Genomic DNA, 12,423 nt, shown 5'->3' on the forward strand with positions numbered 1-12,423 from the left:
TAACCCTAGTTTAAAACCCTAACCCTCATTTGAAACCCTAGTTTGAAACCCTAACCCTAGTTAGAAATCCTAACCCTAGCTTGAAACCTAGTTTGAAACCCTAGTTTGAAACCCTAACCCAGGGTGAAACCCTTACCCTAGTTTAAAACCCTAGCTTGAAACCCTAACCCTAGTTTGAAACCCTAGTTTGAAACCCTAACCCTAGTTTGAAATCCTAGTTTGAAACCCTAGTTTGAAACCCTAACCCAGGGTGAAACCCTTACCCTATTTTAAAACCCTAGCTTGAAACCCTAACCCTAGTTTGAGACCCTAGTTTGAAACCCTAACCCTAGTTTGAAATTCTAGTTTGAAACCCTAGTTTGAAACCCTAACCCTAATTTGAAACCCTAACCCTAGTTTGAAACCCTAGTTTGAAACCCTAACCCCAGTGTGAAACCCTAACCCTAATCTGAAACCCTAACCCTAGTTTGAAACCCTAGTTTGAAACCCTAACCCTAGTTTGAAACCCTAACTCTAGCTTGAAACCCTAGTTTGAAACCCTAACCCTAGTTGGAAACCCTATCCCTAGTGTGAAACCCTAACCCTAGTCTGAAACCCTAACCCTAGTTTGAAACCCTAGTTTGAAAACCTAACCCTAGTTTGAAACCCTAACCCCAGTTTGAAACCCTAGTTTGAAACCCTAACCCTAGTTTGAAACCCTAACCCTATCTTGAAACCCTCGTTTGAAACCCTAACCCTAGTTTGAAACCCTAATTTGAAACCCTAGCCCTAGTTTGAAACCCTAACCCTAGTTTGAAACCCTAGTTTGAAACCCTAACCCTTGCTTGAAACCCTAGTTTGAAACCCTAATCCTTTTTTGAACACCAAGTTGTTAACCCTAAACCAAGTTTGAAACTCTAATCCTAGTTTGAAACGCTAGTTGGTAACCCTAACCCTAGTTTGAAACCCTAATTTGAAACCCTATCTGGAAACCCTAACCCTATTTGGAAAACCTAGTTGGTAACCCTAACCCTAGTTTGAAACCCTATTTTGACAGGTGTTAAAGTAGCAGCACACAGGTGAACAGAGCATATTTTAATTGCCACACAACATTCCAATTGTGTCCAGGAGCTCATTCACCTCTCCACAAAAAGACCCGTGAGCAGCTTCTAATTTCTTGAACTTTAATACAAACAAATAAGAGCATTATCAAGAAATAGGTGGTACAGTAAACACAATTTCCAAACTTTTTTTTTTTTTTTAGACAAAAGTGTCAAAAAATGAACTTCCACAATATTTTGAACACCCAGAAAAATGTATGTCAGTAATACACGCATTATTTTTGTTTTTACAGTACAAAGAGAATAGATCTGAAAAAACACTGTACATAAAGTTAGGTGGCGTCTCAGGCAAGGAGCCGCACCGTCTTTCCAGTGACCGTTAGGTAATCCTCGTCAGCGAGTGCTCGCAGCGCCTCGTCGAATAACTCCTTGGTCACGGCCTGGAAGGAAGTCAAACAAGATGGGTCATTTCCTGGAGATTAAGACAATTTTTTAAAAAAGAAAAGAAAGTATATTTATTTACAGTTTCCGACTGCCCTCGGAGGTCGTCAAGCAGCTGCTGGTACTTGATGGCGTGCATCTTCCCCTTGGCCTGGATCAGCTTCTTGAGGGCTTGGGCCACCTCCTCCTTACGTTTACGAGCTGTGGCGCTCATACCTGACAACAGAAAATCACTTTATTAGGGACACTCCAGCCTACATAGTCATTTTACTCATTCAGTTAGGTTTTTGTTTCCATTCCCTTGATAGGAAGCTCAGGCGGAGCTAGTAACCAGCTTCTCCTTCACTAAAGAGCTGATTGGAATATTCTGTGAGATTTCAACATTCAGATTTTTGTTCCCATTGATTGAACCTGATATTGAACAAAAAGACTAATATCACTAGTCAACAGGAAATTTAAATCAGAGATGGCTTTGTGTGTCCCTTAACATTTTTGTCGCTGATTAAAAAAAAAAAAAATGTCTTCACTTTTTTGCTACCACATCAGGTTTTTGAGAAATTTCATTGTAAAGTTTGACCTATAAAAACTTTACAGTATAGCTATGACATTTCAGAAAAAAAATCTACCTGTTGCTGAACCTAACCCTTAAGTATATAACCATATTACACATTGTATTGTTTTTGTATCATTTTGAAAACCTGTTGTGCAAAAGAAAAAAAAAAACAAGAGCAGAATTGGAATTAGCGCAAAAAAAAAAATCTATAAAAAGTATATTTGCCTCTCTGATTAAAAATAAAAAAAAGTAACATTTGTTGACCTGTGTGTTGTGTGACTTGTTTTATTTCGATAGCTTTCTACCTGCTGCTTTTGTTCCAGTTAGATTAGGATATTATGAGACAGTTTTTCTTTGTACCGTTAGTTTTATCTTTGGTAGGCTTCTACTTCCTGTTGTGGCTCACGTTTGCATGATAGCAATCAGTCACAGCCAGTATTGACCCACTTTGTGAACAAATGAGTTTGGACATGTTGAGTCCGTTTTTTTTGCTGTTACTGTTTCTATTGTGGAAGGTCTCCACTTAATGTTATTGTTCACATTCTCTTGATAGAGTAAATTTCAGCACTCAAGCGTTATTCTAAACAGAACATTTAGATATTCCATGACTGATTTTTTATTTGGTTATTCTTGTATTTTGTGTGTTTGCAATCAATGGCTTGATGGGATTCTCAGCTGTGGCAAACAATGACCACAATTTGGTGAGCAAAGACTTTTGATTTAATCCATCGTTTTAGTAAGAAGCACAGTGTGAACATTAGCAGCAATAGCAATGTTAGCTTCTTGCGCTAGCTTCCATTTCTGTTTGTGCCGTTTTAGTAAGAAGCGCAGTGTGACTATTAGAAGCAATAGCAATGTTAGCTTCTTGCGCTAGCTTCCATTTGCTTTTCACTTGTGAGGAAAATATTATTGTACTGTATGTTATTGTTTTGACGGGCCTTTCACATTTATAATGTTGAAAAATGAGGTACACCGGCAATGTTCATTACCCCTTCTCAATCACCATTCAAGCTAATAACGGAATGGTTAACTACAGAAACGATGGTTCAAATGTGATGTCGTCGCCTACCAGTGGTGAGGATGGAGATGTCCACGAATCCCGTCCTGGGATCGGTGGCCGACTGCTTGAGGGCCTCCCTGTGCAGCCTCTTGGCCTCCTCCACGTCGATGGTCTCCACCTTCTCGGAGAAGCGCACCTTGGCGTGAGCCTCGGCCAAGCGGATCAGGGACTCCAGCTGTCGGGGGTAAGCCGACACCATTCCCCTGCCGCTGCCTATCTTCCTCATGTCCACATAGGCCTGAGGAAGACCATCCAACAATCGATTTTACATTTACTATTTTCTATATGTAATGTTTATAGTTTGCTGGGTACTGTAATTATTGGTCCTTTGAAAATATCCTTAAAGTGGAAGTCAAGGAAAAAATGTCCTTCATAATCATATATTGTAGCCTAAACACGGCGTTCTGATTAATATTGCGTTTGTGGAATATGAATTAAGTAGCAAAGTCCATCCGTTTTTATCCATCTCAGGAGGCAGCCATTTTGTCACTTGCTGTCGGCTGAAAAATGACATCACAGTTGCTCAGAGCTTCGGGGCTCAGGTCATGACCAATCACGACTCAGCTTGCCAATGTAACGCGACCAAACTTCAGAAAACAGGTGAGCCGTGATTGGTCGCTACACGCCAATGCAAATAACGACTAGCAGAACGCTATGCATGGCAAAATGGTGGAACGCTTGTACCTCAATGAGCGCCTGGCTGGCTTCCTCATTGAGTCGCGGGGCGATGTACGTGCGCGCGTACGCAATGTAATCCTTCAGCACGGCCATGTCCAGGAACTCCTCCTCAATCTGCTCCTCGCTCTGGTAGTACAGCGACACCAAGTGGTGGGCTAGCCGACGGTCGTACGCCTCGTCCTGGGGGTCCAGCATCAGGAAAATCAAATCGAACCTGGCAAGGAGCAAAAAAAAGACATCAGTGGTTTCCGTAGGGATTTGGGGCGTGGGGTTGTGTGTGATTTTTGTGTAAACTTGTTAAACCAATAAAAAGAATTTTGAAAGAAAAAACAAAACATAACTACATCTTACGTTTATAAAACATTTGTCAATTTATCATACATAAGCTTTCGCGGTTGATTTTAAATGTAATTATTTCACTATTGCTTTACGTCCGTACAGAAGAAGGAAGGTCAAACAATCGTTTGAAGATTGCAGTTTAGTTTACTTTATTACACAATACTCAGTGACCTTTTTTTTTCCCACCCCATCTTGCATTGGACAAATTCTCCATATTTAAAAAAACTACAACTAATACTAAAACAAAGCATTTTCAAAAACGAAAAACAAACTAATTGAATTTGAAAAACAGTCAAAAAGTCAAAACAAAATTTAATTATTATAAACTATACTAACCCTCATTCCCAGTGGCTTGATAGGAGTGAGCTGCTATTGACCAACGTTTTGTGGACAAAGGACTTTCATTTAGATTCTGTCAGTTTCTACTTCTTCGCGATAGGAAGCTTAGCCGCGGCACTGACCACCATTAGGTGAAAACCGAGGATTTGATTGTGTTTGTACCATTTCAACCAAATGGCGAAGGACCGCGGATCCAAGCGATACCGACCTGGAGAGCAGCGTGTGAGGCAGCTGAATGTTCTCGATGGTGGTCTTCTTGGGGTTCCACTGCGACTCCACCGGATTGGCGGCGGCCAACACGGCGGTGCGGGCGTTCAGCTGGCAAATGATTCCTGCCTGCTCGCAAAAAAAAAAAAAAAAAGGAGAAACTTGTGATCCCGGAGAGCAGGTTTCCACCCCCGCGTGACTCGAGCGGCATCGAGGTTGGCGTACCTTGGCGATGGAAAGCGTCTGCTGCTCCATGACCTCGTGGAGCACGGAGCGCGTGCTGTCGCTCATCTTGTCAAACTCGTCGATGCAGCAGATGCCGTTGTCGCTCAACACCAACGCGCCGGTCTGCAGCACCAGCTGCCGCGTCTCCGGGTCCTTCATTACGTAAGCGGTGAGGCCAACGGCACTGGAGCCCTTCCCGGACGTGTACTGGCCACGGGGCACCAGGTTGTACACGTACTGCAGCAACTGAGACTTGCTGGTGCCCGGGTCGCCACACAGCAGGATGTTGATCTCAGCGCGGAAGTTACCGCGGCCCGTCTGGCTGAAGTCCTTGCGGGAGCCGCCGAAGAGCTGCAGAAGAATGCCCTGGAATGAGGAAGAAAAAGTGGTCAAGAAGAGAAACATTACAACTCGTTTTTTTTTTTCAGGGCCAATAGCGATACCGAATATCAGTAGTCAAGGAGCCCGATAACCAATATTTGGAGCCGATATTCATTTTCAGCAAAAAGGAAAATCATGGCGTCAAAGTCTAAAAAAAAAAAAAAAAAAAAATGTAAGCTAAGATTTTGTTGAAATGTCTAAGCTTATTGAACATTTTTTCAGATTTGCATAATGTTGATTTAAAAAAAAAAAAAAAGATTACGGTTTGTCAATATACATCTTTGTAGTAAAATTCTAACAAAAAAGGAGCTCCCGGGGTCATCACCATGTCTTCAAAGGTTTCATGAAAACTTAAAGAACAGCTCCATATAGTTTTGTAAATTAAGTCCTTGAAATTTTTGAAATTATAGAAATGTTAAAATTTCACTTCTTTGTTTTGATTTCAAACAAAAACAAAAAGTGCAGTGTTCCCAGGATGAGTAGAATCTCTTATACATTTAAATAGATAGGTCCTTGAAGTTAACAGTTTTAAATTGATTTATTATCAGCCATATTTATATATAAAAAAAAAAAAAAAAAAAAAAAAAAAAAGGCTGATGCCGATATTTGGCAAAACATTGAATATCAGAACCGATACTCTGTCTATTCTTAAGATACGGGAACACTACCGTTGAACTTCTGCTGCATCTGCCGTGGTTGCTCAATTCCTTTAGGGAAGTTAATAACCCATTAAGGACTAAAGCGCCTTTCTCAACAGCTTCCCAAAACCTAAGGTCGCCTTTGGAATTACCCTTGAAAACCTCAAGATTTCCCAGAAATTCAACACTTACAAAATGATGAATATCTCAGCCCCAATTAATAATTAATAATTCCAAAAGAATTAAAGAGCTTGGGCATGTGGCTTTCGCACAGGCAGAATTTATTATTATTTACTGTTTCAATTGAAGATGTAAAAATAACGTGTCAGTGCAAGAGAAGCACTATTTTAAGTAAAAAAAAAAAAAAAAAAATTGATAAATTCTGTTACAAAGACGTCTATATCGTAATTGTCTGCAAACCATATCATACTACGTTCGACTGGTTCCACTGGTCGTGCACGTCGTCTATATATCGCTGCCGTTACTTTAACCAGAGCTCCCGGCGATCGACGACGTCCGCCATTAGCCTACCTACGGCACAGAATTATTCCACGACATCCTCCGCGGTCTTGTGCCACCCTCACGTGTATATTCTGAAGCATTAAATTGGCTAAGAGACGGAGAATTGGATTAAAAAAAAAAAAAAAAAAAGACCGACGTATCCGCTCTACCGGCTTTAAAGGTAGAATGACGCAACAGCGCTCCCGGTTCTAGTGGTAGAAACGCGGTTATGCGCTCCTGTCCCTAATGGGTTAAAGGAGACATGCTTTTTTAACTGATATGACTTACTATGATAAAACCAATTGGGGGGGGGAATAATAATCAGAGACTTGATTCCTTCACAAGTTCAGAAGCTTACATATGATTGCTTAAATAAAAGGGAGGGATTTTGGAGTCCTTGGGGGCTTGACGGTAACAAGAAATTAATCGAATGTAAAAGGAGCAATGATGTAATTTAAGAGGTTCAAACCAAAGAATGGAAAAAGTTGTCAAATTTTTCTGATGTATTTGAGCATTAAGATACTCCTCTGCACATTGGTTCAATAAAAGACATTTTGTCCTGTTTAAAATGACATTTCTGTCATACATCTAGTTAGGATGCGAGTGGCCCCCAGAAGCACCCCACTCCAGTAGCGCTGATGAAAAATCCTTTGAAGCTGCCCATCCCTAATATACAGTATACTAGAAATAAGACAAGAGCATATACACACACACACACACACACACACCTTTTTGATGTCCTCATGCTCATAAATGCTGGGTGCCAGGGTGGAAGCGAGGCGCTCGTACACGTCAGGCTTGGCCGCCAGCTCCTTGAGGGTCTGCATGCGGTCCTCGGTGAACAGCTTCTGCTCGGCCTCGTCGTCCAGGCCGTGCAGGCGCTTCGCATCCGTCTTGCGGAAGTGGATGACGTCGATGTGGGTCTTGTACACCGCCTTGACGTTGCTCTGAAACGGGTTGACGCGCATGGGTACCGCCCGGTAGATTCCTGCGATTACACGGCAGCGTTAGCAGATGCTTCGGTATAAAGTTGGGATTTCACATCATGACTCCATGTGAAGCGCGGGTATTTTCGACATTTTGTCCGGAGTTTAGATTGACAGCGAGTGTTATTTCAAGACAAAGTCAACCCCCAAATTTTCTTTACAATATGTTCTATGCGCCTCCACTAGTCGAAACACGGTATTCTGATAATATTGCATTTGTGGAATACAAGTTAAGAAGAAAAATCTACTTGGTTTTGTCCATCTCAGGGGGCGGCCATTTTGTCATTTGCTTTCGACTGAAAATGACATCACAGTTGCTTAGGGTTCAGGCAACAACAAAACACGGCTCACCTGTTTTCTGAAGCTGAACGATGATTGGCCATTTTGTCTTCTGTCGACTGAAAATGACATCACAACTGCTCACAATGACCAATCATGGCTCGGATTCAGACAACAGGTCAGCCGTGATTGGTCGTTGTGAGCAGTTGTGATGTCATTTTCAGTCGACAGGAGACAAAATGGCTGCCCACAGAGATGGCTAAAAATGAGTGCATTTTGCTGCTTAACTTATATTCCACAAACGCAAAATTAATCAGAATGCCGTGTTTCAACTAGTGGGCCTGTTGGGAACATGTTTTTGAAAAAAATGGGTTGTCTCTCGCTTTAACTCATATTCCACAAACACAATATCAATCAGAATGCCGTGTTTAGACTAGTAGCATAGAGCATATTATGGTAAAGAAAACTTTTGGGTTTAGTTTTTAATTTGTATTGTTTGGTCTGAAGTGATCACCGAGCGGGGTACAGTATTTTTTTTTTTTGATGTGGCAGATCCAATCTGTGTATTTACACTCCACTCGCATTGGCACATATCGTCAGTGTCCTGTGAAAAACACCTACGTCCATTTTTCTTCATTTTTCTTATTTTTACGTGAACTGTGTTTCCGCATTACAGAAAATCACATTAACATGAAAATCAAAAAACATTCCAAAATTGGGCATGCGTTTTTCACAGGACAGCGACGATGTCCAAGTTGCACCAGACATTTAATCGCATTTGATATTGGCCTGATCCCAATCTGAAGATTGGACCACATTTATGTTGCTATGAGGAATCTCGCAAGTGTCTCCCTTCAACCATGCACACCAAATGAGGCCTCACACATCTCACCGGTGATATTGACTCTGTCTCCGGGCTGCACTTTGTCCACCAAGTCATTGTGCGCGTACACGACAGTGGTGTGCGGCGTCTGGCCCGCCGGCATGTCTTCGGGCGACTCCTGAATTTTGATCTGTTTTCGAAAGAAAGCGACAGATGCCGCGACTCCGCCCACACGCACCGTAAACAAATCTGCCCCGGCACTCGGCAACCCACCATCTGCTTGTCGGAGAAGACGGAGCGGTTGTGAATAAGCGCCAGGCTGTGGGTGGTGTTGCAGTGGCGGCACACGGCCGGCTCGGCGATGCGCCCGCGGTCCACCTCCACGCGCGTGCTGAAGGCGCACACCTGGCACTGGAAGAAGCCCTCCTGCATCTCGGGGATGAGCTGCGAGGTGCGGATCACCATGCCACTGATGGTGATCAGCTGGTCGATGTCTGCGGCGCCACGACAGAAGGCGCCGTTAGCCGCGCCGATCTCGCTCCAAATTTGCGGCGTGTTAAATACGATGTCACAGCAGAGGCGCCCTGCAGGTCCCACTCACCTTCTGGGTTCAGGCTCCTCATGTTGCGGGTCTTCACGGCACTGTAGGGGCGCACCTGGATCTGGTATTCCAGGCTGGAGTCCGGGAAACGCTCGAAGAAGAGCTCGTTGACCGCCATGTCGAAGGTGGGGATGACTTCCTGGCAAAGGGGACGCAGGAGGAAATGATCATCAGAGTGATTGTTTTATCGGAAATGTTCTGTCTCCACATAAATCAAAACCCATTACGTCGTTCACTGCCAGATTTTCAGACCCTCTTTTACAATAACGTTTGAAAAAATTGGGAATAAAATATAAAAGTTGCTGGGATTGAATGGCTCGACTGTGAAAACAAGTCAATTCGTCAGTGGCAGTGAATGAGTTAAATTTATATGAACAAAAATTGGAGTGATAGCCCCAGTAAAGTTTCCGGTGACGCTCCCACCCAAATGAGCCACATTATTTTTATTTTTTTTGCTCGCATTTGAAATTTTACAAAATTCCTCAGCTCACCTCTACATGGAAACGTAGCAACTCGAGTTTAACAGACAGGAGGAAGCAAACCTGCGGGTAGCTGATGAGCTGCCTGTAAAGTTCTGCGTCGAAGGCTTGCACGTGACCGCAGTTGACGTTGAGCACAGGGTCGCCAACGACGCTGATCTGAAGACGGAGCAGACAAAAAAGATCGATGAGTGACATATTCTCGAACTGTAATAATAAAAAGGAGTAGTAGTAGTAGTTACCTCCTCCAGTTTCTGCATGTAGATAGGCTCGTTGAGGTCCAGACCGGCGTTCTCGTCCTCGGTGCAGTTGGGGTCGACGAACCTCTGCAGGAACCTCTGTGGGGAAAAGCAGATGATGAGACGGGATTTATACAGCATGGCGAGATTTATTCTCCAGGTTCAAGAACCCAATTTCCATTTCAGGCCTTTAGAGCCTTTGTTGCCCCCCCCGAAAATCCCCAACTCCTGTAATGTAATGACGCCTTACTGGCTGCCAAGACTGCCCACTACAGGAGGGCTGTAACGTAATAATAATGTAATGTAATTTGTCAGCTGCTGCAATGGTGTAGAAGAAAAAGAGGAAGTTGCAGAAATACAGGTTAAAAAAAAAAAAAATCTTGCAACTTGACGCCCCCCATAGCTATGATTAACGTCTTTAAGAGCATTTCTAAAATGATGTTCTTGTGCTGTATGTTCTTTTAGCAATTTTAGTAAACTGATTTTTATTCCTCTATTTTATTTTTGTCTTGAATTAATTTCTTTCACCTTTAAATGTTGTATTTTGCCTTAAAATGTTGTTTTGTAACTATGTGAAGCACACCGAGTTACCTTGTGTATGAAATGCACTAAATAAAAAGGTGTCTTGCCTCATACATTCATCAAATGTAAAGACATTTTAAAATAGACCAATAATAAAATAAAAAGGAAAGTAATCACCCAAATAAATAAATACCTATTAAAAATTAAAAGATACAATTAAATACATTACAGGGTTTAGTTGGCTTAAGCGGACTTCTCCCTGCACCCCATTCATTTAAATGAGAGCTGAATGTAGTGACAACTCTCAAATGTGTCACCTAAGAGCAGAAATCAAAACTGTCACTTGAGGCAGGCAGTGCAAACCATGCTCACCCCCCCCCCAAAAAAAATAAAGAATCAAGGTAAAATGCCACATACCTGAAACTTCTCTTTACAGGTGCCCACGTTGACATCAGTTCCCCAGATGACCAACCTCTGACCCTGGTTGGGCTCACTGGCAACCACGCCCTCACCGCTCGGCTGGGAATAAACAAGAAAACCCAAATGAAAGACTTGTGAGAGAATATGCATCTGGACGGCCATTTAGGTTGCACTTACGGGCTCAGACTGAAGATCAACTTGAGGGGCCTTTCTCACGGAACCCAGGTCGGGACGCTGGCGGGCAGGGGTGCCTCGGATGCTACTCCGGGGCGTCCCGTACATGAGAGGGGAGCTCATGTCCACGTCGTTGGGGAGAACTGGTTGAAAAGGATGTTCGGGGAAGTTCAAACAAACGTCTAGACACAACAAAAGAGGGTACACGTGCTGCACAAGTCACCTGAGGCTCGAGGGCTGGAGAAGAGAGAAACGTCCTGCGGCGCCGCTGGGCTGAGCATGTCGGTGGCGGGCGAGGTGGGCATGGGCATCAGGTCACCCGCGGAGGAGTCATGGGCTCTGCGCCGCTGAGATGCCGGCGAGGAGGCCGGGCCATCGCTGCTGGCTACAACACAATACGATACGATCACTCCTCCGACAAATCATCGAGAAACATGACATGTATGCATTTGCATTTAGGTACAACATACGTGTGGACGGGTTGGTGCTCCTCCCTCTTTTGCGACCAGGAGTTGATGTTGGAGAAGACATTGTGGAGAGTGGATCTAGATCTAACTAAAACATAATAAATTAATAAAAGACGTTTATGAAAATAATAACATTAAAAGTTCAAACAAAGCCAAACTGACTTTACAGTGTATTATAAGATTTTGTGAAGAAACCTAACTGTTGGACATCCGCTATTTTTTGGGGAGAAAGTGACCGGACAAAACCCGCAATTAGCACAAATCGGAGCATAACTGACGCCCATTGCAATGCATTAGAGGGGGTAGGATAATTATTTGGAACTCCTCCAAAATTGTGAGAAAAAAAGACAGCAGCCTGAAGCCATTGCTCATTGTCTAGGGCTAGTGTATGAGGTGATGCTTAACGTTTGACGACCCAACTTGGCATCTTTAGTGAGTCAATCAGATTACTCATTATCATTTGGATAAATAAATTCAGCAGGGGTTCAATAGGTCATAATGTGTTTCGATGGAAACTTTTAGTTCAGTCAGCAACATTTCCACCATTACACGTGTGGGTGGCTGCACAGCAAACAATAACCTGACAACCAGCTTCGGAATTACAACAAATAAGTGAACGAACAACAGCACAGCGTTAATGGCAAGCATGGAGGACGACGTGTTTAGCGACTTGGACGGAGATCAAGCTGACGTGAAAAGGTTTAACCACACAAAAGTCAAGCAAGAGTTGCTTCTTACCTCTTTTTGCCTACACGTCTGTCGTATTGCTGCAGTGGCGCGAAACTACGTATGACGTGTTTTTCGCGGGGAACTTTGAACCAATGGTGAGCCAGGATCTGTTTCTTGCTTCCGGTTGAATCTTCCAGTATTGAGGGTGGAACTCGAGTGTGGTTGTTTTCCATATCGGCATCAAATGGGGGTTTAACCGTCCCGTTTGTACGTCAAAGACACTTTATGGGTACATGTCACATCGTATTTAGTGAACATTATTTATAATATGTATTATTTGAAGTTTATGGTAATATGGGGAT

At 43.0% G+C, this 12,423-nt stretch overlaps 1 protein-coding gene across 2 annotated transcripts; it reads right to left on the reverse strand.

Annotated features, from left to right (window-relative positions):
• Nucleotides 1-1,146: 1,146 nt before the first annotated feature.
• Nucleotides 1,147-12,244, reverse strand: mcm4 (minichromosome maintenance complex component 4). 2 transcript variants are annotated; one of them, XM_086043254.1, is made up of 17 exons: nt 12,131-12,244; nt 11,396-11,480; nt 11,149-11,310; nt 10,929-11,068; nt 10,749-10,850; nt 9,813-9,908; nt 9,634-9,729; nt 9,092-9,230; nt 8,764-8,984; nt 8,560-8,680; nt 7,131-7,390; nt 4,883-5,248; nt 4,659-4,786; nt 3,779-3,986; nt 3,104-3,332; nt 1,564-1,697; nt 1,147-1,480 (listed from the first exon to the last, which is right to left on the reverse strand). In XM_086043254.1, exons 2-17 carry the CDS (start codon nt 11,454-11,456, stop codon nt 1,385-1,387), a joined length of 2,559 nt encoding a protein of 852 aa, XP_085899380.1. In that variant the 5' UTR covers nt 11,457-11,480; nt 12,131-12,244; the 3' UTR covers nt 1,147-1,384. The 2 variants fall into 2 exon arrangements, with proteins under 2 accessions (XP_085899380.1, XP_085899381.1); XM_086043255.1 differs by having other exon boundaries at nt 11,396-11,476; nt 12,131-12,197.
• Nucleotides 12,245-12,423: the final 179 nt, after the last annotated feature.

This window comes from Filicampus tigris, chromosome 10 (genome assembly GCF_054856515.1).
Source record: "Filicampus tigris isolate MCC_2025a chromosome 10, RoL_Ftig_1.0, whole genome shotgun sequence".
Lineage (NCBI taxonomy): Eukaryota > Metazoa > Chordata > Actinopteri > Syngnathiformes > Syngnathidae > Filicampus > Filicampus tigris.

Bases quoted from the DNA above. Each gene is read 5' to 3' on its own strand.
- mcm4 (XM_086043254.1), bottom strand. From the start codon at position 11,456: ATGTCTTCTCCAACATCAACTCCTGGTCGCAAAAGAGGGAGGAGCACC. The intron at 11,069-11,148 runs GTGACTTGTGCA...CTTTTCAACCAG, and splicing joins CTCCAGCCCTCGAGCCTCAG to TTCTCCCCAACGACGTGGAC. The intron at 8,985-9,091 runs GTGAGTGGGACC...GTGGCGCCGCAG, and splicing joins GAGGAGCCTGAACCCAGAAG to ACATCGACCAGCTGATCACC.